Source organism: Alligator sinensis, unplaced genomic scaffold, assembly GCF_000455745.1.
Source record: "Alligator sinensis unplaced genomic scaffold, ASM45574v1 scaffold842_1, whole genome shotgun sequence".
Taxonomy (NCBI): Eukaryota; Metazoa; Chordata; order Crocodylia; family Alligatoridae; genus Alligator; species Alligator sinensis.
The window spans coordinates 1511447-1539345 of record NW_005842295.1 but is presented as its reverse complement, the minus strand read 5'-3'; the positions used below and the strand labels follow the sequence as shown (position 1 = coordinate 1539345).

Here is a 27899-nt window from a genome sequence, read left to right as displayed (position 1 = left end):
CATCCTTCTTGAAGTGCGGCGCCCAAAACTGCACGCAGTATTCCAACTGCAGTCTGACCAGCGCCCGATAGAGGGGAAATATCACCTCCTTGGTTCTGCTCGTCATGCATCTGCTGATGCACGATAAAGTGCCATTAGCTTTTCTGATGGCTTCATCACACTGCTGACTCATGTTCATCTTGGAGTCTACTAGGACTCCAAGATCCCTTTCCTCTTCCGTGCCTCCAAGCAGGTCATTCCCTAGGCAGTAGGTATGCTGGACATTTTTCCTCCCTAGGTGCAGCACTTTGTATTTCTCCTTGTTGAATTGCATTCTGTTGTTTTCCGCCCATATGTCCAACCTGTCCAGGTCTGCTTATAGTTGTTCCCTGCCCTCCGGCGTGTCCACTTCTCCCCACAGTTTTGTCTCATCCGCAAACTTGGACAGAGTACACTTCACTCCCTCGTCCAAGTCGCTGATGAAGACATTGAAGAATATGGGTCCAAGGACCGAGCCCTGCGGGACCCCACTGCCCACTCCCTTCCAGGTCAATACCGACCCATCCACTACGACCCTCTGGGTACGACCCTTTAGCCAATTCACCACTCACTGGACCGTGTAGTCATCCAAGTCACAGCCTCTTAACTTGTTCACCAATATGGGGTGGGATACCGTATCAAAGGCCTTCCTGAAGTCTAAGTAAATGATGTAAACCCCAACTCCTGCATCCGTTGATAGGTTTTTGTAGTACAGAGTCCTAGAGCTAAAGAATGTTGTTTCATGTACAGATACAGAAGAGACTTTGCATTCAAGACAAACTATTGGAAGAGAGAGAACTACACCAAGCACAGCCTGGCAATACTGTATTTCTCCAGATTCATCCCACTTCCCAACTATAGGTTATCCTATAAGGAATGCAGGGGAAAAAAATTGAGACAGCTCTACAAGTGTGATCCAGACCTTCCTGGCTTGCAGACCAACAATGTATAAGATTCTGATTACAGGGATTGTCATCTTCCCTTCAAGGATGAAGCTTGTTCCTCTTTCCCACCAAACTGTAGCTAGAGAGGCATGACAGGCACTTAGTCCTGTACTCAAGCCCTCACCCTGTTCTAGAGAAAATATTCAAGTTCTGTCCTCCCCTGTTGACATGCAAGGAAAGCTAGTAGGGAACACTGCAGAACAATACAGATTAAGCAGCCACAAATAGACAAATGACACCAGTTCTACATAACCTTCACAAACACAGCAGCAGCATCTCTCAGCTATTCAAGAGCTTATTTGAAAATAGCCATTTTACACACACAAAAAGCTGGCTGAACTAGAGTGCTGATAAGAACAGTCCTCCACCTCCCCCCCGCAAAAGAGAGAAGCACTCCAAAGAACATGCCACCTGTGGAATATCATCCCTCACTGGAAGTATCCATAGGTACATAATTAAAGCAGCAGACAGTCTTAGTATCCAGACAGACCCTTTAATGAGCGTAGAGTGCTAGCATGTCTCTTCCATCACAAAGACAGCAAAAATGCACCCAAAATCCAGTTCAGCTCCTTTCTCAAGGCTCTGATTTAATTATTCCCATTGAACTAGGACAGCCCATCAGCCATCCTTTCTTCCTAACTTGGGACTTCCTTCACAATCTATCTACTCTCCACAGATTTCCCCTTGACAAGCCACTTGCCCCCCAAAAATCCTACCCTACTTCCCCTATGCCCCCCAGAAACTCCCAGCTAAAGAACCTCTTTACAGCTCTGCCCAAGTAAACACCCAGCAGGCTTTTATCATCACCTGGTTGATCAGCCACAGGTGTGACTAGGTCTAATTCTCCTTAAAAGAACTGCCACACTATAACATAGTAGCCAAAGTTGGGGGGGGGGGGGGGGAGGAGAGGGGAGGCCGGGAAATCTTAGACCAGATTCCGCCATTTTAAACTACTTCATGTGTGCTGAACTTCTGTTCTATTACGGGTTTAGACTGGTTTCCAATCACTTATACCAGTAAGAGTGTAATGTCTGTACCTGGCCATTCAGAGGAATTCTAGATAAAGTGAGCAATGGAAGGTTGGTCTGGTCCCAGATAATTTTTTCCATAAAAAAAAACTAAAGAAGGGAAGCCATGCTTTGGCGGGAATTTTTTTGCCTGCATATGCACTGGTTTTTCACAGTGCTGATCAGATGTTGGCATTGTAATAATGATAGAAAGAAAGCTGAAAAAAGGGCGAGAGAGAAATAAGAATTTGCAAATTAAATCAAAGATTGTAAATAAACCACTTAGCTTAATAAAGAAGAAGCACACAGAGAAGATGGGCAACCCACAACTTTATTAATCTAAGAAAGATATAGGTTGTACTTCAGTCGTACCAGGCATTGTGAAAGAGCCAAGAATATGGATATTTATGCTAATGCTAAAAAAACAAGGTCTTCTGGTCTCGTAGGAGATTCATACAGCTTACTTAAATATCTGATCAATCCTCTTTATGCTGTGCAAGGTCCACAAGTAATATTCCAGTATGACCAGATTCAGCTTGAATCCTATGCTAGGATTTACATTAGGATCTAGTCTCACTGTTCCAGTTTTCTGTACCCTAAATGGTGTCCCAAGGTATTGGCACTCAGTCTAATTTCTCAGTGAGCACTGTTGGTGTTTTGGGAAAAGTAAACAAAACCCTTGGTACCAATTTTAGGTGGACCTTCCCAAAGGGTGCTTACACAGATTCAGTTGTTGTTACTCCCAGTAATCCTAGTTGAAAATTTGGAGTAGTTGGGCCCTGTATGGTGGTGGTGGTGGCACTAAAGTCATACAAACAAGTATGTCTGTGTTTAGTTGGTAAATAACATGAAGAAACATAAGGCTTAGGAGGGAGAAATTACTCTGACCACATAGGTCTAGTCATAACACTGCCCACTACCCTTCCATCTTCTGGCTGGCTTCATGTGGCCCTGTAGGATATCCATCTCTGATTAGGAAGAATTAGAACTCCTTCTTTGTCACACAACCAGGGCTCTAACCTGGGCTCTGTGAGGCCTCTGGTGAGGAATGAGGGCTAGGTCATGTTTGAGTTGTTTTCTGTGAGAATAGGACTAACTTGGGTGAGTTGCCTTTGGTATGGCTCATTTGAGGCCCAGGGACACTCTCTTAGGCAGTATGGATTTCTTATTGTACATTTATACAAACACAACTGAAAATTCTAAGAAACATTCTTAGTGCTTAAGAAATAAATATTGCATCCCTTAAGCTTCTTGCACTTCATAGTTTTTCTTGTGCCCGTAAATTTGGTCTTTGTTCCATATATCTCACAAGTTGAGAAGAATGGTATTGCAACATTGTAATAACCATTTAATGTTAATGGGTAAACTTTGGTGGCTTCTTAGGTGCCAGCTGCCTTTCCATATATGTATTCCAGTATGTATCAAGCCACTGAAGTAGCTCATTGCCTTGATACTTCATTTGGAATTAAAAGTTCATAAAATAAAATACATTTTATTCTTATGCAATATGTTTATGATATTTTATTTGCAGAAACTGAGACGAAGGATGAGGAGAGTAATCTATGTCCTTATGTTTAAAATAAAGTTCTTGGTTCTTTAAATTATCTCTAAAAGTATTTTCAAAATTTGTTAAAACTTTAGGAAATGCAAGTTCTTCTTCCATACACTTTTTAAAACCCTAAATAGAATTATACATCTTTTAGGAACCATTTAGTTGCTAAATATCATTCTTATCTGAAAATGGGAATAACATTAAGGCTAAAGTTGAAAGCCACACACTGGGTGTGTCTACATGAGATGCTTTCCTGCACAGTATCTTAGTCTACAGCACATCAAAGCATCACTGTCTACACATGCTCACATTTACTGTACAGTAAATTAGTCTACCACGAAGTTAGCAACTACCTGTAAATACAAATAGTAGACTAACTGTGCAGTAGATACTGGACAGTAACACTCATGTAGACTCTGGCCAGGAACAAATTTGCTCCTGGCTGCCCTAGAAAGCAGGGGGCCACAGGGGATAGAGAGCTTTCTTTCCCTGGTCCTGGTTCTGCTTAGCTCCTTGGTTTGCCCCAGGAGCTGGGAGCTGATTAGCTCCAGGACTAAGGAGCTCTCTGTCTCCTGTCCTGGCTCCAAGGAGGCTGCTCACAGGAGTCCTGGAACCCATGGAGCTGGCTGCTCTGAGGGACAGGTGAGGGTTGGATTCCCAGCCCCTGCCTGCTACATGGAGCAGCCAGCTCAGTGTGGCATGGAGCTGCTCCAGGGGATAGGCAAGGGCTGGATTCTTAGTCCCCACTTGCTCCCAGAGCAGCTGGCTCTATGCCAAGAAGGGCAGGTGAAGGTGAGTCCTGTGGCCCCACCCCACCAGCAGGAGGCTCACCCCCAGCTGTCCCACACCCCAGACAGCTCCCAGCAACCCCCTGCCAGGCAGGGAAGTCTTGTCCAGCAGGGGGCTTACAACTGGATGAGCAAAGGGTCAGGAGCATTCTGCTTGCTGCAATGGCAGCTCTCTTCTAGCCCCATGTACATCAGGTCCCATCCCAATGTGCATAGGGCCAGGAGACAGCTGCCACTGCAGCCAGCAGATTTCTCCTTGCCCTGTGCCCACTGGGACCACCCCATGTCTCTTGCCAGTCCCCAGGCTAGCCTGGTCCCTGTACCAGGCTGCTCCCATTGGGAGAAAATCTGTTCCTAAGAAGAAGCACATGTAGACATGCTCCTGAGTAGGCTTACTGTGCAGTATTTTTATTGCATAGTAAGTGTACATCAAATTAATAACACATGTAGATGTGCCCATTGAGTCAGTTGTACAACTAGTTTTAGACCTCCTCTATTTTGGGTTCTATCCTGTTCTTGTCCGCTTACAAGAGACTGTCACATTTTTCAATTACGTTTCCTTAAGAAAGAGATCCCTTAGCTATATAAAGTCAGACTTTGCAAGTGCGTTCTGCATGAGTAATCCTTTACTGTACAGGTTGTGCCATTGATTTTCAGAGGAGATTTTCATGAAGTAAGCTTCTACACAAACTGGAAAAAGTAGTGGGATCTAGCCCCTAATGACTGCAATGTGCTTTCAGTTATCCGGATTCCATACTAGGACTTTGATCTGCTGTGTTTTCTTGTTGAGCATACCTTTCAGTTTCCAATTAGACTGCATTATCTTCAAGAATCTATAATCAGTATTACATATATGCCTACTTCTCCAATTAGGTATTAAAGTGAGCTTTAGAACCAAGGAAGCTGATGGCCTGATTCTTTTCTCTGCATCACCTGGGAATCAAGAGGAATACATTGCACTTCAGTTGCGGGATGGACGTCCTTATTTTCTTTTTGATCCACAGGTATAGTAAATACCAAGATCAAATATGAAATAGCAGATACAGATACTTTGTACGGCACTCAAGGTATTTTGTACATTTAATGGTATAAGCTCATGGTTCTTTCACCCCTCCCCTTTTTTTTGGTATTGATTCAGATGAATGGGTTCTTCAAAGGCCTAAGTAATTGGAGAGCTTTAGAAAAGAAATATTGAAACTGTGAAACCTTTTCTAACACTGTCAGTTATGTGTTTGCAAGTGTAAACATCTTTGAGATAGAAATGCTGTGTCTTATAAGTTTTATTCTTGCTTATACTACTTAGTTTATAGACTTAAAAAAGTGTGAAGAAATCTACCTTTTCCATTAATAAAGGTCATATACTCTTCTACTAAACTAATTTTCATTATTTATTTTCAAGTCTTAATCCTTTCCTCAGTGGAATCAATGAGTATTTCCTCACTGAAGCAGCAAAAATAGCCACTAACTTAATGTTAAAAAATTGAAGCTGATATTATGACTAAGGTAAAAATTAAGAATGATATATTTCAAATGACTTCCAAAGTTTTAAAATACGGTCAGGCTGCTAAGCCGGGGAAAGATCGAACTTTTATTGGGCAGTTCTTCCATTCCTTTATATACAGAACTCTCAAATACTATTATGGGAATTTGGAGTGAATTAGTGATGAGACAAACTGTAGACTAATGATTCTCAACCAGGCTGTAATGGCAGCCTGTGGTACCTTGAGATCCTTTCAAGAGTGATGTGGGTGCCTTGCAGTGTTAGCATTCTTAGGTGTACAAACATGATTCATAAGATAAACCAAGAGATTTGAAATTGGAATCCATCATGTCAAAAACATTTTGACCTGTTGTGATCTTTTTGAGTTTTTTACAATAGAAAAACTGCTCTATTTTTCCGTAGTCAGAAAATGAGTGAAAACTAAAAGCTAGCATTTTACAGGGATACCTCAAATCAAACCAGGGGTGCCTCAAGTCTAAACAGGTTAAGAACCACTGCTGCAGATGAACACACACACACACACACACACACACACACACACACACACACACACACACAAGATTCACTGCTAATGCCAAAGTGGAGAAATATTCTCCCAGTATTTTGTTAGAAATAAAATTGAAATTGGTTCCAGGAATCCAGAAAACGTTTACATTTGTGTGCATCTTTTAATACATTTTTATTTTTAAAGTAGCTGTAGTTTTGTATGATGCCTATGTGACAATGGTTTCATGCAAACAAATCACTGTTAATTGAAAAAAGATGTAATACATGAGCTAAGTGACTGCATTATTTCACTTTTTAAAAGAACTGGGAACAAAAGGCTGTCTTTTTGAAGTAAATAGAAGTTTTGCCAGGATTTCATCCCTGGGTCAGATCCAAAGATCACTGAAGCCAATGGAAATGTTACCTTGGATTCAGTAGGCTTTCAGGCTAATCTTACTGTGACTTCCATAGATTTTCTTTACAGTAGTACCCAAAGGTTTCAGTTAGGATTTGACCCATACTGTCTGCTTACAGATGTAATCCCCCACCCCAACCACCCCCAAAAACCCCCACAGTGCTTTAGGTTAAACTTCATGCACCGCTGCTCTGAGCCCAGCGCCCTCCCAGAAGAGGCATCACATTAGTTTGATCAGGCTTGCCCAATGTCTGTATAGATTCGGTGCTGTAGAAGGTCTTTTTTTGGAGCTTTTATCTATTAGCTGATTGATTCAGCTTTAGATAAAGGCACTCAAAAAGCTCTGTTGAAGCGTGTGGTTTATACAGAAGCTGCAGAGCTAAGTCGAACTAATGCACTGCCTCTGTTGGTAAAGTGCTGTTGGGTTTTTATTGTGTTGACTATTGTATAAATTCAGATATTGTGACCTGTTGCTACAACATTCAGAGTTGAAATGCCTAACTTCTAGGTGCCTTGTCTTGCCATCTAATAAAATCCACAGCCCAAACTTGGGCTAGGATTCTTAGGCCCCTGGCAAACATTATACTTAAGAGGTGATTAACCAATTATTCACATCTGAGGTAGTAATCCAGACACACATTCATGCAGTCAATGGTGCAACGAAACGGGGAATGAGCCACAAATTTATTTCACAAAATAGGAGTAATAACTTTGTGGCTGGGTCCCAACATGCCTTAACTTGAACATGTAATTTGAACTGATGAGCTGATTGGTGCTCCCAGCCTTGGGAACACTGTGGAGTGCATCAAGACACTGATGTGGGATATACCAGGCACCTGACTTGCTACTTGCTAGTGCGGGGAGAGGTGTGGCATGGCAGGAGGTATGACTGTTGGAATTGCAGATCAGATCCCATCATGCCTTTAAGTGAACATCTGTCAATGGCCTTACTGAATAAGAATCTGTGGGGAGCTAGCTAAGCTAGTCATTAAGAAATGCCAAGGAGAGGCTTATAGCTTAAGTCTTGATTTTCTCAGGGACTCGAGGACAGATAGGTACATAGAATTCACAGTGATAAATATTTTTCTGGAATATAAGGCTGATTTACCTGACTTTCTCTTGTGGTGATATTGCCCTTTTATCCAATAGCCTTGGAGCACATGCTCCCACATCTTCTGGTTCCCATCTACAACTTGATCCCACATCTTCTGCTCCCCAAAATAATGCGTAAATATTAGGCTATCAGGTATTCTCTCAATTTCTCTTTGCTTCACTTAAGTGTTTATCGGAGTAGGGACTGAAATCCTCTCCTACCCAAGATGACTGTTTTAACAATGGGAACATATGAATGGGATGGTCCCCCTAGATCATCATCTGGTTTCCTGCTGTTATGGTGAAAGCATCTTATAATCTCTACTTTATAATAAGATACATCTTGGTAAATTTAACTCTTAACTCCTGTTGGAAAGCTGTTTTGGAACTGTACTCCTTTGATAGTTAAAAATTGTTTTCCAACTTCCAACTGAAATTAATTCATGACCAGTATACACTCATTTGTTATTGTGGCTAGAATGTGTGTTTATACAAGATGCTTAACTGCACAGTACTGTAGTTTACTGTACAGTAAGCACATGTGCCTACACATGTGTACACTTACTGCGCAGTAAAAACGCAAATGCAAGTAGCAAATTTATGTGTGATTAGTTACTGCGCAGTTATGCATGTGAAGATGCAATCCAGTAGCAAGTTTGCTCCTAGGTCAACCCTGCCACTAGAGGGCCAGCCTGAGGCTAGTCCAAGGGCTCTGGGCTGGGAGTATCTCCTGCCCCAGGGCTGGGCTGCCTCTATTGCAGCCTCTGTCTCAGGCGTTAAAAGCCTGCAGGCATTCAGAGCCCTGGGGCAAACCAGCAGAGAATCTAAAGCCAGTCCAGGCCCCGGTGTACCCCTGGGCAGCCTGCAGGGCAGCTGCCCTAGCCTGCTTGTACCCTGGTGCTGCTGTCTGGCACTGCCTGGCCTGCTGCCCAGCCACCTGGCTTGCTGCCTTTGTGCCACCTGCTGCCCAACCCCCGACCCTAGCCATGTCTGCCCCCAGTAGCTACCTGCCACCCAGCAGCAGGCCCCTGCCTGGGCCTGGGATGAGGTTCTGTGCTGCTTCCAGCAGCCAGGAGCCCCTGGCTTGGCCCCAGGCCTGGGTCTAGTGCTGCCCAGCCCTCCCCCACCACTCACCATGCATCCATGTGGACACAGAGCCAGAACTGCCTGCAGTGGGGACAGGACCACATGTCAGCCCTGCTGGCTGTGGACACCAGCTGCTGGAGGGGGAGCTACCTGTGCCATGGGAGCACCAGCTGCCATCACGCCCCCCACCCACCACATTCATCATGCTGTTTGCACTCATGGGGCAGTGGGCAGAGGCTGGAATGCTGGTTGCCTGTTCCCAGGCTCTGCCCTCTAGGCACCCCCACCCTATGGCCCCCCATCCTGGGAAGGCACACAAAGGACACTGAACAAAGTTTTCATGGGGAAGAAGGTGTTTTATTGTTGGTGGCTTGGGTGGGTGGTAGATGGGCTCTGGTTGTGTGGGGGTCCCTGTTTTTGGGAAGAGAGTGGGGATGGGGAGTCTGTTTGGTTCTGTGACGGGAATATAACCTGTTTGAGTCTGTGAGGGGAATAAAAACTTGTTCTTGTGAAATGTGTCTGCAGTGAGCATGGTACTGGGGGTGGGGGACCCGTGGGCAGTGGTGCCAGTGGGCTACAGTGGAGAATGCTGGAGGAGATGGTCAGCCAGTACTTCTTGCACCTGGTGCCCTAGACCCCACTGGCGGGTGCTCAGCTCTTCTAGGGCCTTGGTGAGTTGGGGGGAAGAAAGGATGTGCTGCTGCCGCTGCAGGTGGTGCTCCTGCTCTCAGGCATCCTCTGTCCATCACACCTTCCCCACCCAGGCCTGGTGGAAGAGCTCCTCCCAGGACTCGCAGATGTTATGCAGCACATAGGCTGTGATGATGACCTGGGGGAGGTTGTCCTTGGCAAACTGGTGAGGGTGTTCCAGTGTCCCTTGAGGCAGCTGAAGACACACTTCACCAGGGCACAGGTCTGGCCCAGGCAGTGGTTGAAGTGGGCCTGGCAAGCCCAGAGACAGTGGAGCTGGAGGCCCAGGAGGGTGCTGGAAGTGCTGACTGGCTTCCCAGAGCCTGTCTTTGGTGTCCCTGGCAGGGTCCAGCCAGGTGGACAGGGTGGAGGTGGCAAGTGCTGCAACAGCCACCCTAGGGATGGTGCATGGCAGGTGGGCATATGATCGCTGCATGTGGGGGAGCTGGAAGGAGTGAGATGGCCTTTGGCCAGGCAGTGGACAGCATAGCAGGTCAGCATGACCAGTGCGGCAGCCATCAGTAGTGTGGGGCACAGGTTGCCGCTACCAGGGGGAGGGGCTAGAGCAGCCACATGCATACTGCCACATGCTGTCCCTGCACTGGACTTGCTGCTTCTGGCCTGGAAGTGGCTGGCCAGACAGCAACGAGTGGGGCTGGCTTTTAAAGAGGGCTGGCAGCTGCTGGCAGCTGTGGCCTGAGCCTGGAACTTCCTCTGGTATAGGGCCCCAGAAAGTAGGAGTAGATTGGCAGGGAATCTCCTGCTTCCCTGCACATGTAGATGCTTGCCTGGCACTGTTTACTCATGAGTAATTTACTCACGAATAAACTGGTGCCACATCAAATGCATGTGTAGATGCGCCAAGAGTGTCCTTTAAATAGTTTCATTTTGCCAGGCTAAATAAACCATGCTCTTTTAGTCTCATCTCATGTAATGGGCCCTTCATTCTTGTAATGATTTTAGTTATCCTTCCCTGCACCTTTCTTGAACATGAATGACCAGACTGTAAGCACTATTCCAGATGAGGTCACAGCAGTGTCTTGTACAACAGCATTAGTTGCCCAAACAACTCCCATATTTCTGCTCAAAATACTTCACCTGATGCATCCTAAGATTGCATTTGCCTTTTTCCACAGCCATATTACATCAGTGACTCAGACTTTTCCTGTTATTGACCTGGTATAAGTAGTTCTTTCTCATCTTCCATAATTTCCAAATGATGAACTTCTGGTTTATAGCAGAAATTTTTGCTAGTAGCTCCCAAGTGGTTGATTATCCACTTGGCAATTGAATTTAATCTGATTTATATTACTTCAAACCTCAAGGACACACGTTTCTACCTGTATGATATTCCAGTCCTTCTGTGTATTCCCATTTTTGTCATCAACATATTTTATTAGTGCATTCTTACTACTTGTGCCAAGTTCATTAATGAAAATATTGAAGAGGATTGGCAAACTAGCCCTTGAAAAGCTCCACCATAACCTCTCCCCAGTTTATCAGTTCTTTTTTCAATACAAACAGTTCCTTATCCACCCTTCAGTACTCAAACTAATCCTTATTTACACTGTTGTAACTATTATTTTCCCATGTGGCAAAGTATCAATTGCTTTCCCAAAGTGCAAACAGTTTAGACCTATCACACATCCTTGTTCATAAAATTAGTTATTTTAGCAAAGAATGACATCAAGTTAGTCTGTGTGATCTAGCTATGATGTACTGTGATGTATTTTATTTTCCATTTACCTCCACGTCATTCATGATTTAAGTTTTGTTTTGTTTCGTTTTTTTGTTTTTAAATCAAATGTTCTTCTAAAGCCCTGCAAACTGTTTAAATCAGACTAATTGGTCTGTGGTTCCCCAGTAAATTTTCTCCCCATTTATTTTAAATAAAGTGTCTATATTTCCTGTTCTTCAGTCAAACAGTACCATACCTGCTTGATGGATTTATTAAAAATTCATAATACTGGAGTTATGGCTTCATGTGCCAGTTCTTTTAGAATTCTGGGATGGATATTTGAGCATATTAAAATATTTGCAATTTTGGTTTTTCCTCTGATGTAGCAATTTCCATTTTCATAACTTCATTCCCATTAATCATCCTCCTGCCTTTTTACATCACCATCCTTACTGAAAACTAAGGCAAAAATTAATCTTGGAGCTTTACCTAATTTATCTTTAATCTGAGTCCTAGATAACTGTATACTATTCCCTCAGTTCTCATCACTTGTTTCATAGATTCATAGATTGTAGAGTCAGAAGTGACCACAATGGATCATTGTGTCTGAACCCCTGCCCCTGGCAGGAAAGAGGACTGAGGTCAGATGACCCCAGCCAGGTGATTGTCAAAGCCTCTTCTTGAAGACCTCCAAGTTAGGTGATAGGACCACCTCTCTTGGAAGCCCATTCCAGACTCTGGCCACCCTTATTGTAAAAAATTCTTCCTAATGTCTAACCTAAACTCTCCACTAGTTTGCACCCATTATTCCTAGTTACTCCGTGGGGCACTTCGGTAGACAGCTCATCCCCAATTCCCTGCTGTCCTCCCCTGATAAATGTATAGGTGGCTACAAGGTCACCCCTCAGCCATCTTTTGTATAGGCTGAAGAGATCCAGATCTCTCAACCTCTCCTTGTAGGGTTTTTCACGGAGACCACTAATCATGTGAGTGGCCCTCCTCTGAACCCTCTCCAGATAGTCCATGTCCTCTTGAAGTGCAGCACCCAAAACTGGACACAGTACTCTTGTTCTCTCCATAAGTAGCTAAGGAACCATTTGCTCTTTGTTTAATTCCCTTCAGAACTCAGTCAAATTTTTGGTAGTTCTTGTATTTTCTCTATACTTCCTGACCTCTAAGATGCACTTATTTTTCCCCAGCTGATCCACTCCAGTGAGAAAACCACTTTCAATATTTCCTATAGGCTCTTTAATTACACCTAAACCTTTTTTTAGGTCTTTTTAGGTCATTTAGATCTGCGGCCCTTCCAAAACATTTTTTCTCCTCCTTGCTTAGTCTGCACATTCTACACCCTTCTTGTACCTTTTGACTTTAATAATGCAAGTGTTGTCCACATTTTAGTCCTCAACCTCTTCAACCCACTAATTCCTGAATTCCTCAAAATTTCAACTAAAAAAAAACTTGGTTATCAACTTATATTGTGTATCAATTTGTTGTAAATTTAGTCAAGTAAGTTAATCATTTGTGCTTATTTTCCTTGAACATTTTTCTTTATGTCTTCAGTAGGTTCATCTACACATGCACATTTACTGCACAGTAATTTAGGTTACTGCGCAGTAACTGTATTGTGAAGAACAGATGTGTGCCTACACATGCACACCTGTACTGTGCAGGAACAACTATTTGGGGCAACTTAAGCCTATTTGGGTATAAACTTGATATCTCCATCATGCAGGTATCAAATTTGCGCCTGATTAGTTACTGTGCAGTAACTCATGCGTAGACACCTCACTGCACAGTAAAACTGTATGTGTGGACCAAACTGAGGCTAACTTTAGTCCCAGGTCAGTCCACATGCAACGTTACTCCGCTTTAATGGCTGCACATGTAGATGCCAGCCTAAAAACTGCTTACTGCTCAGTGACTTACTGTATAGTAAATACACATGTAGACATGCCCACTGATGATCAAAATCAAATATAAAAGAACCATCTTGTCTTACAGTTCTGTGACTATGTAGTTAAATAATATCTGTTGCCTGTCATATCCAGGAATAAGTGGACCATACTATTATTTGTACAATTGTTTGTTAATCTATATCTTCTAAATTAGTTTTCAGTAGTAGTTAATCAGTAGTAGTTATTTCACTGATTAATACTGAAGAGATTTCCTATCCATATCTAAATCCTATGCTGTAGCAAAACACTAATGTCACCCAAGTAGAACCTCCTACCATCCTTCTTCAGTGTGGTGTGTTTTTTACTCAAACAGGTTCAGTTCTAACTGTGTTATCTCTTTTAATTTCTTTAGTCAATCACATCATTAGCATACTAATGCTAATGATACTACTCCACTGTCTTGTCCATTATTTCTGTCATTCCTTGTCTTCCTTTCAGTACCTGTATCCCAGTCATCATTGTTATTCCTATAACATCCAGTTTCATGTCCTGCTTCAGTAGTTCTAGTTCCTCTGTTTTGTTAATCAGGCTCCTTGCATTAATGTGCAAGCATTTCAGTTCTTTTTCACTGACCTCATCCAATTTCCTACCCAAATTAGATACAGTTCTTTCAGTAACTGTATCATCTGAGTGACTGACAGCTGCTTTCTTCAATGCCAGTATTTCTTTCCTTTACTGTCTATACTCCTATAGGTTGGCATATCTTCCCCCATGCTGAGTCCTCATTTACTTATTTTCCTCTTCCTGTGTATTATAACCAGATGTTTTATTTCTCTTCATATTGCACCCTCCTCTTCCGGCCTCATTTTTTTAATAGAAAGCTTTCATCAGTCTTGTCAACCACAATCTCAGAAAACTACCAGTACCTTGTCAGACTCCTGGGTAGAGTCCATCTGCCAGGAAGAATTGCTTTTCCCAGTGGAAAAGCATCTACAGTGTTCTTCATGGCAATAGCCTATGAACCAACTGTCAATCTTGGTTTATTTGTCATATCTTTGCTGTCCTTTCCTAGGGTCTAAAAGAGACCCATGCAAAAATACCTGAGGCTCCCCACACATATAGTTGTCCTTTATCCATTCTAGTGGGAATCTGGCATTGTCTTTTGTCTTGACATTAAGGACAAAAAAAAAATCAATGGAATTTTTTCCCCCCCATTCTCATGATGTTTCTTTTCAGTGTCAGGTCTTCATTGCTTTTGGCAGACACAGCTCACCCTTCTTTTCTTGGGATCCACTCTGGTGACAGCCAGATGGTTATTTTATGAATCACAAACGTTTGCACCTTCCTTGTAATCATAGACCTTCTTTCTCCAGTTGTTCCTTCTTTGTGCAGATAATCCCATCTTAGTTCCACAGTTGTTAGGGTTGGAAGGGACCTGAGCAGATCATAAGTCCACCCCCCCGCCATGGGCAAGAATGAATGCTGGGATCAAATGACCCCAGCTAGGTGATTATCTAGCCTCCTTTTAAAGACCCCCAAGGTAGGAGCGAGCACCACTTCCCTTGGAACTTGGTTCCAGATCCTAGCCACCATGACTGTGAAGTAGTGCCTCCTGATGTCTAGCCTGAACCTACTCTCAATCAACTTGTGGCCGTTATTCCTAGTTAGTCCAGGTAGTGCGCGGGGGAACAGGACCTCTCCCATTCCCTGATGGTTCTCCCTGGTAAGTTTATAGATGGCCACCAGATCCCCTCAGCCATCTCTTGTGGAGGCTGAACAGGTTCAGGTCCCGTAGTCTTTCCTCATGGGGCCTGCCCTGCTGCCCCCTGACCATGCAAGTGGTCCTCCTCTGGACCCTCTCGATGCTGTCCACATCCCTCCTGAAGTGCGGTGACCAGAACTGGATACAGTACTCCAACTGTGGCCTGACCAATGTCACATAGAGGGGGAGGATCACCTCCTTGGACCTGCTCATGATGCATCTGCGGATGCATGACAAGGTGCAGTTAGCCTTACTGACCGCGTTCTCACATTGGCGGCCCATGTTCATCTTGGAATCAATAATGACTCCAAGATCCTTTTCTGCCTCTGTGCTGATGAGAAGGGAGTTCCCCAGCCTATAGGTATGCTGCTGGTTCTTTCTCCCTAGGTGTACTTGTCAGTATTGAATCCCATTCTATTCTCATCCACCCATCCCTGTAACCTGTCCAGATCTAGTTGTAGCCTGTCCCTCCCTTCTAGCGTGCCCACCTCTCCCCACATCTTAGTGTCATCCATGAATTTGAACAAGGTGCTTTTCCCCCCCTCATCCAAGTGGCTGATAAAGATGTTGAACAATGCGGGTCCGAGCCCTGGGGGACTCCACTGCCCACATCCCTCCAAGTCGAAAATGACCCATCCACCATCACTATCTGGGTGCAGCCCTCTAACCAATTTGTGACCCATCTGACTGTGCAGGCATCAATGCCACAGTTGCCCAGTTTTTTAATGAGAATGGGGTGAGAGACAGTGTCAAAGGCCTTCCTAAAGTCCAGAAAGACTACGTCCACCGCGACACCACCTTTTTGCTCTCTCTCTCTCTTCCATAATGTCCTTGTTTGGTTGACTGGCTTTCTCTGTTGTCTTTTGCTCATCTGGGGCCCAGCTGGGCCCGTGGTTTGATCCAGTGTGACATCACTTATGTTCTTGTGTCTCCCACACACTAGCCACTAGATTATTTCATTAAAATTGGCACTGTCACTTCCTCCTCTGCCTGTACTTTGTATATAGCCTGATCCGATAAACATGTTCTGAGACTGCCTGTAACTTTGGGCCCCATAGCTTAGACAGGTATGGCAGGACCAAGCTAAGTACCTGGCCTCTTCGGCACTGTCAAGGCTTGGGTGACTGCACACATCCAGTGTCAGAAATTTAGGCACTGAAAAGAAATTCACTGGTGGAAAAGTAGTCAACTGGGGATGTAGGATCCTTTGTGATTAAGCAGTAGCTGAGTGCAGTTTTGAGAATATAAATTTTGGAGTTAAGTGCCAGTTGTGGATCTAGCCCATCAGTTTAAGACTTCAACAACACTGGCATACACAGACATTTTTTGGCTATTGGGAACTGTTGGAAATTAAAATTTGGCAATTGTTCACACAACTAATCCAGCCGTAGTCTGTATATTTGACTATTTTTTTCCAAATGTGAAGTGGCTTGTTTTACAGAGGAATGCTTAGATATGATCACAGAGCCCTTCAGTTCACTCCGGTGAAGATGGAGCATAGAAACCTTAAGTGGAATGCAAACTCTAAAATTAAGCAAAGGTTGGCAAATGCAGTTGTATTGTCCCAGACTGAACTACTTACAAACAAAGGAGTTTCTGATGTATAAGGATATTAATGCTATAGAATGCTGCCAAACATAATATGAAGAACCCCTTATTCAGACACCTGATCTTTAGAATGCGGCATCGTTTGTAATAATTTTAACGCTAACTAAGTACACTTTGATGAGACAGCATTTAATAAAATGCTCATTAATTTCATCATTAGCAAGGGTATGCTAAGAAGTAAGCCAGTTTCTTATGTCACGCCCAATTAGCATCCCATGCTAGTAATCCCATTAGTATTGTTGAATTCACTAATGGAAAAACTAATGGGCATGCTACCAGGGCACATTAATTGGGCATGACACCAGTTCTGGTTTTAATTATTAAACTACGATAATGAAATGTGTGTTTGTAAAATATTAAAATGTTGAAATAGGACAGAAGACAATAAAAGGACTATATGGAAAAATGGATGTTAGCGTGTAAGTGCATGTGGATTTGTGTTATCATCATGGTATACAAACCATGCCTGCATACTGTGATGCAGGTTCCTTTAAGAAGGGTACATGGATTTGTGTCGGATAACATCCTGTATATGCTCATAGGAAATTATTTGCTTTTTGTAACCATAGATACATAATGTGTAGTCTCATGACTAAGATGCACAATGACAGCACTGAATTAAAAAATAAACTATAAAAACATGTATTACACTACAGTTCTGTATGCTGGCCAATAATCCTCTGAGAAAGTTTGAACAGAGAGAACTTTATTCCTTTAGGCTAGTGCAGCATCAAAGCTGAAGTAGTCATTTTTGGCAGGATTGTGTTAACAGTTTTATTATATTAAAGAAAAAAAAGGAGTGTGTCATCAGTATAATAAGGTCACTAAAACAGAGTAGGTAAGAAAAGAGGTGTGAATGAGGCTTACAGAGCTGGTTTTTTTATTTACCACTGCATGGTGCTGAACTGGTTACTACTTTTAAAAAGACCTGAAAGTGTTACTAAGACAAAACAAATGTTTCTTTAAATGAAGAAATGTTGGAAATTTAGGCTACTGAAACCTGTCCTCAATCAGTGTAAGAAGTTATAAAGCTTATTTTGCTCTATTAAGAGCTATTGCCCTTGCATAGTATCATGTTTCACAGTTAATTTTTTGCCTGGGAAACAGGAATATTCTGTCCTGGCAGGTGAATTGTACTGAGGATGATTTTTGTTCCTGGAGAAACTAGCATTTCTCCCCACAAATCAGGAGTAATTAAAGCTCCTGGACTGTGTCTTCGAGTGATTACTGGATGACTTGAATGCCAGTCAGACATCAGTCTTCAGCAAATGCCCCTATAATGTAGTTACTATTCCTACAGCATTAATGTGTATGTGTGGCTTTTAATTCCTTTTATTTTTAGTGTGACATGGATCAGTTAATTGTCTCTGACTTCGCAGTTTTAGAAAAAAATTGCCTACTCATTAGGCAGTCAGTTTTCTAAATTTGTCCCAATCTTCTTTTCATTCAAAGCTTTCTGTGTTCCCAAATTATTTTAATATAGTTTGGGAAAAAAGTTATTATATTAAAATGTAGTTTTGCATGCACCTCTTACATAGTCATAATGTCTCAAACTTTTATCTTCCAGTTTTTCCTTTTAAATTGTTGGCCTTCCTGAAAGGTATGGGACTGACTGTCCTGAAGAATGACATCCTCTCTTATTCTGAAAGAGCAGGTGCAACAAGGAAAATGACAGAGCAAGCCTCTTCCAGGCTGCCCAACAAATGTATTTGTAGAGAATGTTATATAGCTAGAACATGCGAAACTATGATCCCAGTTAATATAAAATGTAATGTTGGTTTGCGACATAGGACCAGGGCCCTCAAACCAGTTTTGAAACTCATTTCAAACAGTCTGTTACACAATCGTTTGATAACTTCCTCGTGAAATATTATAGAAGTAGAACTTAAAACATTCTGGATGAAATGAAGCCATCACTAATTGTCTCTATAACCTCACTGAAGTTAGTGGAGCTGTAGAGGGGTGTTTAAATCTAAGATTTAGGTTAGGTTTATTAACTGCTAGGAGTAACTACATGGGATCCTTCCTTGGTCCTTAAGGAAGCTAATTTTAAAATTGGCATTAAAAAGAAATGGATGAAGGTGCCTGGTATTAAGTCTTATTCATAGTTGTACCATGACTGAAGAGATTCTTTTGCAAATCTTTTATATATATCTCTATATTTATATCTACATCTATTACAGGATGATTTGCCATGTTTCTGAAATTAAATTTGCAAGAGTACCTAAATGAGTACATTTTTGTTACATAGTATTCTAGCAAGGTATCTTCTGTTATAATTTCTTGAAAGGGATCTGCAGTGACAGTTACTCCAGCTAATGATAGTGGAAGACAATACAATGATAACAGCTGGCACCATATCATTGCTACAAGAAATCAGGATTTGGGAGAAATCATTGTAGATGGGCAGTACTCAGGTAACCAACTGATTTTCATAACATTATAGTAGTTTCATTCCTATTCAGGTTATTGCTTGTTTGCTTCCCTTTGCATAGTATCTTCTGAATCCTTTGTTTAATGTGTACTTCAGTGCCTCTATTAAATTGAGGATTTACTGGAAAAATGCATAGTAAGTCATACACTATCTTGTTTAGGTTCTTCCTTAGCTACCAGTGGCAGCACCATTATTGGGGAAAACACAGGGGTTTTTGTTGGAGGACTTCCACAGGATTACATTATCCTAAGAAAGGATACAGGTGAGTAAATTTGTGACATTCATGTGACATCCCTGAAATCCACTGTTGTGGAGTTGATTTAAGTCCTTGCACCATTGAGGGCTGTACTAACAGCTTGCTAGGACCCTAAGGACAGCACTTAAATGCATAATAATTGACATAACTGATAGACTCATTGAATCATGGGAAATTAGAGTTGGAAGGCACTTCAGGAGGTCATCTAGTTCAATCCCTTGTTCAAAGCAGGGCCATCCCCAATTATCTCATCCCAGCTAAGGTTTTGTCTATCCAAGATTTTAAAACCTCTGCTAAGGGTGTGAAGGGAGATTCCACACCCTCTGTGGGTAACCCTTCTAGTGAGAACATTTTTCTAATATCTACCCTAAACTTCCCTTCCTGCATCTTGAGATCATTGCTTCTTATTCTGTCATCTTTCACCACTGAGAACAGTCTAGCTCCATCCTCTGTTTAACCACGCTTCAAGTCGTTGACGGTTGTTATTAAATCCCCCCATAGTCTTCTCTTCTTCGGACTAAATAAACTCAGTTTCCTCAGCCTCTCCTCATAAGTCATGTGCCTCAGACTCCTCACCATTTTTGTAGCCCTCCATTGGACTCTCTCCAATTTGTCCATATCCTTTCTGTGGTTGGGAGCCCAAAACTAGACACGGTACTCCAGATGTGACCTCACCAGTGCTAAATAGAGGGGAATAATCACTTCCCTTGACCTGCTGGAAATACCTCTACCAATGCAGCTCAGTATGCCCTTAGCCATCTTTGCAACAAAGGCACACTATTGGCTCATATTCATCTTATTGTCCACTGTAACCCCCAAGTCCTTTTCTACAGAGCTGCTGCCCAGCCAGTCAGCCCCCAATCTGTACCGGTGCATGGAATTGTTCTGTCCTAAGTGCAGGACTTTGCACTTCTTCTTATTGAACTTCATGGGATTTCTTTTGGTCCAATCCTCCAATTTGTCTAGGTGGCTCTGAATCCTAGTCCTACCCTCCAGTGTATTTATTACTTCACTCAGCTTGTTTTATATGATCTAAATCCTCACACAAAAGTCATTACATTTGCATCTTCAATGACAGAAAATGCTGTTTGGCTAAATTCACCAGCAACAAGAAAAAAGTATTACTTCCTATACCATTATTCATAACTAATAGCTTGTAACAGATACATGTACAGGTTCATGCACTGGCATCTTCATATGTATAAAATACATGAGTGCATTATATATTTTACATCATAAGGATTCCTAAGGATTTAAAATATATATAAACAGTAACTGAATCACTTAGAACTTTAATTAAGCTAAAGTAATGGTGAGTGAAAAGCAGCACCAACTTAACAGGGTACAGCTATGATGATTTATCCAGGTTACAACGATGATTTATCCAGTTGGCATGGTAAGGAAAGGGCTGGCCAAACTCAGGTGTAACAAGTAGTCACACTTGACCAGGGCAGGAGACAGAATATATCAGTCTTGCAATAGCTATAAGGTCTTTAATTTCAGCATTATGAGAGGTAAAGACTTAGAACTTAGGGCACCATGAAGCAAATTACCAACTATACGGAGTAGATAGAATCCAGGGCTTTCTTTATGTCATCGTATTGAGAATTATATTTAGGGTTTATTTAATTATAGCACAGAAAATCAATGCATCTCCCTGATCAATGGCTACAGAGGGCTTCTTGGCAGTTGAGCCTAATGTGCCTCTTATGCTTAATGAGCAGCAGGAAAACTGGAGGGCACAAAAGGGTTCCTGTGTCTCCAGAGGGTGGAACCTTATTTCTTATGGGTATCAGTAATGCAGCGGAAAGGGGATGGGCTAGGAAAGCGTGGCAGAATCTGTGACTATCCCATAAGTGTCCTTCTGTGATAAGCCAGGATCAGAAACAAAAACAAACCCTCCCAAGCACATCCAGGAAATTAGTATACACAAAATCTGCTCCTTTCTGGGTTTTTGTTTCAGTTCACTGAAAACAGAAAACGTATTTCCCTAGCCTTGCTTCAGTCATCCAAGGTGACTGCCTTAATATCTTGTGCAGATTAAGAGTACTGTACAAACAAGCTATTCAGAATAAAAACTTATAAGCAGTTTTTAGGAGAGGAACATCTGTAAAAACTGATTTTGTTACTGAGTAGACTTCAACAGGGAAGAAGATCGTATACAGTCCCTTAAATTCTGGCATGGTTTGTTATAGCCCAGCAACCATGTATTTCTGGATGTCTGAGAGACCAAATGAGAATTTACTTGTGACAGCTATCCTGTTCCATGTATCAAGGGTAGAGTTTTTGCTTCTCCTGCTCATGAAATCCAGACTGTGGGATATTAGGCTAGGTTCACCATCACTGGCTTCTGTGAGAGAATTTTTTTCCCCTTCAGTAACTGCACCCCTTTCTTCTTTAGTATTTTTAAAGGTAAAACTTTTTAACAGACCTGATTTCATGAGGCTTCTCTTGTAAGCGCTACACTCTATGACACCCTCAGCTGCTGCTCCATTCTTCTAGCCTGCCCCTAATGCCTGGGCCATGCACTGGAGTCTGGGTTTGCTCAGGGAACAGACCTCTGAAACAAAAATGGTGCATACCTCATAATAGCTTTAAATGAGCTAGCTCAGGTACTAAAAGTATTCTACCTTAATCAGCAATGGCGTTCAGCATTAACTAATTTATCCTGATGGAAACCAGGGATTTGTGGGCTGCTGCCGCAATACTATTACTGGTACCTACCTGCACACAAATTTAGCATAGTACTTGTTTGTCATATACATTATTCTGTCTGTATGTACATGTACCCTGAGAAACCAATATACTGGTGTGGGTGGGTAGGTAAAACATTTACTATTTCATAATTTATTATATATTCATTACTATCCCTATTTCATTTGTCATATCTTGTTTAATAAATGATTTTTTTTTTTTTTTTGCAGGAACCAAGATAATTATCCGGAAAGGTTTTGTGGGGTGTCTGAGTGACATATTTTTGAAAAAAACACACAATCCATATGAAAGCTGGGAACCTTTAAATTGGCAGGATGCTGAAGAGCAAAACAATGTTTATCAGACTTGGGAAGGCTGCCCCACTGGCCTCATGGAAGGAGCACATTTTCTTGGCAAAGGTAGAATGCAATATTATATAAGGAATCAAATATACTCTTAATCAGAAATTTTCACATCCCTTATATTTCAGTTGTCCTACTTTTTTTAAGGACCCTGTTGATAAGTATAAAATTACAGAGGTGTAACAAAGCAGTTGGGTGCCCAGGACAGCTAGACGCATGGGAGCAGCAGTGATTTTGCAGAGGCAGCTGATATTTTTCTGTCCTCTGTTCTCTGCCCCCACCTCCTCCCAGTCAGTGCCTGGAGCTGCTACCATGGTCACCCCACCCTAGTTACGTTACTGCAAAATTATTTTCAGCTGGACTAAAAATTGACATCTGTTGTCACAAGGGGAATTGGTGCCCAGAAAATGAATTGTAATCAGTGAAAAGTGAAATTGTTAGCAGCTCATATCTTTACTTCTGGGGATTATTTTGCAGGTGCCAGTTGCACCTGAAAAAGGGGGAAGGCTCACATTCTGCTATTCAGCACAAAATATCAAACTGTATCATAGCAGTGAAGCATGCCACACTTCGCTTCCTTCTTGGGTTTTTGGTCCACCTGAAGAAGTGGCCTTACAAGGCTGAGTGACACTGTCCTTGGACATCAACTCAGCTGCTTCTAACTGAATTTCACAAATGAATGTACCATTTAGTAACTTTCTTTGCTTTTGAGTATCTAATTTTTCTTGTTTAAAAGGAAAAAAAATATGATTACTTTTTGTCTTTCAAGGGTTCCTGGAACTCCAATCAGATATTTTTCACGGTGGACTGGATTTCGAGATCTCATTTCAGTTTAGAACAAACCGAATGAATGGATTACTTCTGTTTGTTTACAACACAGAAGGACCAGATTACCTTGCTGTATGTTTAGACACCAGTTTTTACAAATAATTGTTACAGCAATTGGTATTTTGTATGAGATGCTCTTTCTAAAATCAGTATCATTATCAAAAGGTCCTTGTGCATGTGTGTGTTTGTGTGTGTAACTTTTTCAAACAATGTATTATTATTTTTCTCTTTTCCAAATCCTGTTCAATACAACACTTTAAAATGTATGGACAAAAGACTCCACCAAGTATATGATTTCAGGACCAAAAAGTGAAAGTAAAGGTATATTACATACATATATTTTTAAATGAGGGAAGCATCAACATGACTGACACTTTTTGTACTGAACCATTCTGACATACATAACACAAATACAGTAGAGCCTTGATTCTTCACAGGGGCAGGTTCTTGACCCCTCTTCGAAGATGAGGCTTTGCAGTGTATCCTGGTGTATAGACCACCTCAGCAAACACCTGTGCAGGACTATGGAGATGTACCACCTGTTTACTGAAGACTTTATGTCAAAGGGCTCTGCTTTTGAAATCAGTGCTTCACCTGATCAGAGAAAAGCTGTGCCTTTTGAGGTAAAAGCTGCAGCAGCTCTTTTTTAATTTGGCAAACTGAACCCTCCTGATATGAAAAATCTGTATTCTACTGTGTATATTTTTCCTTATGTATCCATTTTTTATTAACTTCTCAGGCCAACATGTTGTTAATCTTTCAGAATTTCTTCTGTGATCATAATCCATCCCTGCTCACATTCAGCTTTAATTGTGGTCCTACCTTTTGCATGACTTACATCCAGAACAGATGGCTTTGCCCAATCTGTGTGTTCCTTTGCATCTGTCTGCTTTCCTCCCAACCCCTGCTTTAAATAGCCACAATGCTGAAAATGCATTACATTTCAGTGCTAGAAATCAGACTAATTTTATTCTGTTGCACCAACCCAATATTTACTATTGCAGTACTTGCTAGGGTTCAGGATCATGGCCTCACTGCATTAAAAGCTGTACAGACTAAGACCCAGTCCTGCAAATGCTTATATATGGGTAAAATAACAGGGTCAATGGTACAGCTTGCATGAGTATGCTATGCATAATGACAAGTATTTAAGGTTTGGGGCCATAGAGGTGTGCTTGACTGAGATGTTTCCTTGTATCAAGGAAAATAGTATTTTGTTGTCCTTAATGTTTACTCTGTTTATCATTATAAGGCAGTTATTATATTTAGTCTGAGTTGTTATTTTAACTCCTCTATATATATTTAACAATTTTCTTCTTCCATCTTAATTGTTTAAACTCATGTCATACACCAGAAAATAGTAACAAAACCACTATGTATTGATTCTAAGATATTTCTAATTTCTGACCGAAAAGTAAACTGGAATGTAGTTATTTTTAACATTGGAATTACAAGCAATTTTGGGATACTATGAAAGGTTCTGATCATTTTTATGGGTTACAGCCATATTTTCCTGTTTAAAAAAAAAATCTTCCCCGGTTGTGTGGAAGACTTCTAAAAAGAGGAGAAAAATGACCTTCTGACTACAGAGGGGAAACGGTACAAAAACAAGCTAACCAAAATGTAAAAAGTAAGCTAACCAAATAATTTTTCACTTTAATCTCGATTTTTAGTTTTAGTCAGGTTAGGTATAAATAGTCAGTTGGTTATTAATGCACACAAAAAGTATGATTAAATACTTTTTTTAGCATCCTTCTTGGCTCCAATCAAACATTTCCATCTAACCTCATTCTGACCTCAATAACATTATATTCTTAAGGCTATGGAGGGTTACATAGTGAAATGCATTTTCCAGGTCCTTGCTGTTCATGCACATAATGAGGATGACAGGAGGTTTCTCTGAATATTTACTTTCACAAAAAAAGATTTTAGAGAGTAGAAATTAAATGCATAGCATGCTGTGTTTGTGCTGTTGTGCCTTTATCAGGATGCTGATTCAAGATAAGCTTCCATCGGTGAAAAAGTTGAGAAGTTGGAGCAATTTGCTTAGGTACCATTTTGCAGACTCATTCTTTTGGTATTCTTAGAATCATTACTTCACACTTTGCAAACCTGGCCCTTTTTCTTTTAAATTTAGCCCCTGTCACTGTGTATTACCATTTATTATAATATGTTATTTACTACAAGCAGCTGCATCTTTCTTCCTAAACAAACCCTAACAGGTGGAACAATACAATCATTAAAAAGAGGTAATATTGAAGTCTCATTGCAGAATGATGTGTGGCAGATGTATGACTACATATATTCTCTTCCCCTTTTTCTCTTGGAAGAGTGAAAATGGCAAGAACATAAAACAGGGGTTATGAGATGGTGAGTGAAAATTCATGTTTCTTCTCTCAGCAGGCATCAGTGTTGAGGTCACGTGCTCATAATGTTGGAGGCTTTTTAACAGCAATGGCTGTTGGGTCTTTGCATGCCACCTCATGTTTGCAGTTAGTACATAATGGGTGGAACAGCTGTGATTTTACCTCAGTTCTTGCTTATTATGTATGATAAATCAAAAGATAAAACAAATATAAACCAAAATTTAAAAAAAATTAATATGGCTGCAGGAGAAAAAGTGCTATGGGCTCTATGCAGGCTTTGTATGACTTTGACTTGGCAAAATCGATATCTTCTCCCAATGCATGTTCAGTACCGAAGAGGGAACTCTTAAAAAGGATATGTGCCACTCTATCTCATTGGCAATGGATTTCTCCCTGGTGTTGAGATTCCTCTTCCTTTGTCTTTGGAATGCAACTTCAAGGAGAGAAATTTGAGAGTGAGCACTCCATGCCAAATGGCTGGGGAGTAGAATTGGGTCAGCCAGCTTGAATCAAACCATTACCACTAGTGTATGCCGCATAGGTCACATTGACCTCTTTGGGGAATACAGTGCATTTTAACGTAAGCAAGGAACTGCATGCTTATCTCTACTTTGTCTGGAAGCCACTGTGGTCTGGGCATAATGGGTGTGTCCTGATGAGTGCGCATGCATGATTTGTGGCACCTCAAACCTGTTTGAGGTGCTGCAAACCACACACAGTGCATGTATACCCATTTGCTGCATTGCTAATTAGCAGCATGGTGGGTTTCTTTGACACCAGGAGAAAAAATGTGTGCCCCTGCATGTGCACACTTGTTGGGACGTGCCCAATGTATCCAAAGTGGAATAACTCCAATAAGTTTTCACTTTTCAGAAGTTAGCAGCAACCCAGAAGTGATCACTCTGAAAGTCTGTCATAGAACTGATCTTCTTGCTTTGGCAAGCTTTATAACAGATCTGTTCATCACCAAAGTCAACACCAAATCTTTTGTTCCAGAGAGGGCAAGGGCTCAGGATTATTATAGCTGTTTGCTTTCTATATTGATATTAATTCTTACTGAATCCTCTGATTTCTAGGTTGATTACAAGATGAAAAAAAAATAAAGATGACTGTGTTTTTTGGGTATCTGTATTAGACAAGACTGTTGTTGAATGACAGGTCTACCCACAGATATTGATTCAGTCTCTGATCCAACTCCTGTTATACGTACTTGGATCAGATCTTAGTACACCATGGTCAGATACTCTATTCAGGGTGAATGTCACTTCATCTGATAGTATGGTGGTTGACTACATGAGTACCATGATATCCTTTTAAAATACTGATGTATAGCAGGAAAACATTTATTTCTAAAGTGTTTTCTCTAAATTGAATTCTTAATACAGGCAACCCAATATTTATCTAGGCTTTGATATAAAAATTTTTTGACTACGTATAGCAGTGGTTCCCAACTTTTTTTATACTGCAGACCCACACAAAAGCAGGGTGGGGTGCACAGAGCCAGCTGCCTTCCTCCCAGGGCTGCCCTGCCGCCCAGCTTTACCCCTGCACATGACTACTGGCAGTGGAAGCTGTTCGCCCGGGTGGACAGATGAGGGTTCAAGCAGGGAGCTCATGCCATGACCTGGCAGTCAATCCTTCACAGCCCGGTACCTGGCTGTCACCCGGTGGTTGGGAACCTCTGACTTACAGGGTTGTTGGTTGTAGCTATGTTCGTCAAAGTGCATAGGTAGACAAGGTTCTTTGGGTAGATGTGATATCTTGTATTAGACTAAGTAAATAACTGGAAAAATTGTTCTTTCCAAGCTTTCGGGCACAAACACACTTCTTCAGGTGGAGGGAGAGTCTCTTGACTACTTGTTGCACTCAAAGCAGGGAAGCTTCTCCTTCATCTCTATTAAGGTCTACCTTGCAGGAATCTCAGCTTGACATCTACCAGGACAACTGTGTATACGACGTGTCTTCATGCCCCATTGTCCACCAGCAAAGAACCAACTCTTGCCTGAGGACCCCCACCCCCCACCTCCACCCCTTTGAAATTCTTTCAGAATGCTTTAAATGCTGTCTCATTCTGAAGATGATGTCACTCAAGGCCATTACATTGGGCAGAAAAGTGAGTGAGCTTCAGGCAATTATGACGAAGCCCGCATAAAATGTTTTATACAGGTGAAGCAGTACAAAGACCGCATCTGAAATTCATTTCTAAGTGAACATAATTTTATCTAAACTGATCAAACTGCCTGTTTTCTTCCAAGGGCCACCCACAGCAGCAGGAGAAAAGAAATTGCACATATTTGATATACCCACGAATTTGTTCTATTACTTTGGGAGGACTAAACAGTTCAGACTGCTATCCTGTTTATTCCTAGTCACTGGTGGGCATTCTACAAGACAGACCATCTCTTCACAAACCATATTGACATGGATATCTCTG

At 41.6% G+C, this 27899-nt stretch overlaps 1 protein-coding gene across 1 annotated transcript in view; it reads left to right on the top strand.

Annotated features, from left to right (window-relative positions):
* Positions 1-27899, top strand: part of USH2A (usherin) — a gene marked incomplete at its 5' end in the record, with an annotated part of 567922 nt that overhangs the window by 150146 nt on the left and 389877 nt on the right. Inside the window, 5 exons of the mRNA XM_025209559.1 lie at positions 5183-5313; positions 18816-18942; positions 19120-19221; positions 22140-22328; positions 23041-23171. Of these exons, the coding sequence (XP_025065344.1) occupies positions 5183-5313; positions 18816-18942; positions 19120-19221; positions 22140-22328; positions 23041-23171 (680 nt within the window). The remainder of the gene's footprint in view (positions 1-5182; positions 5314-18815; positions 18943-19119; positions 19222-22139; positions 22329-23040; positions 23172-27899) is intronic.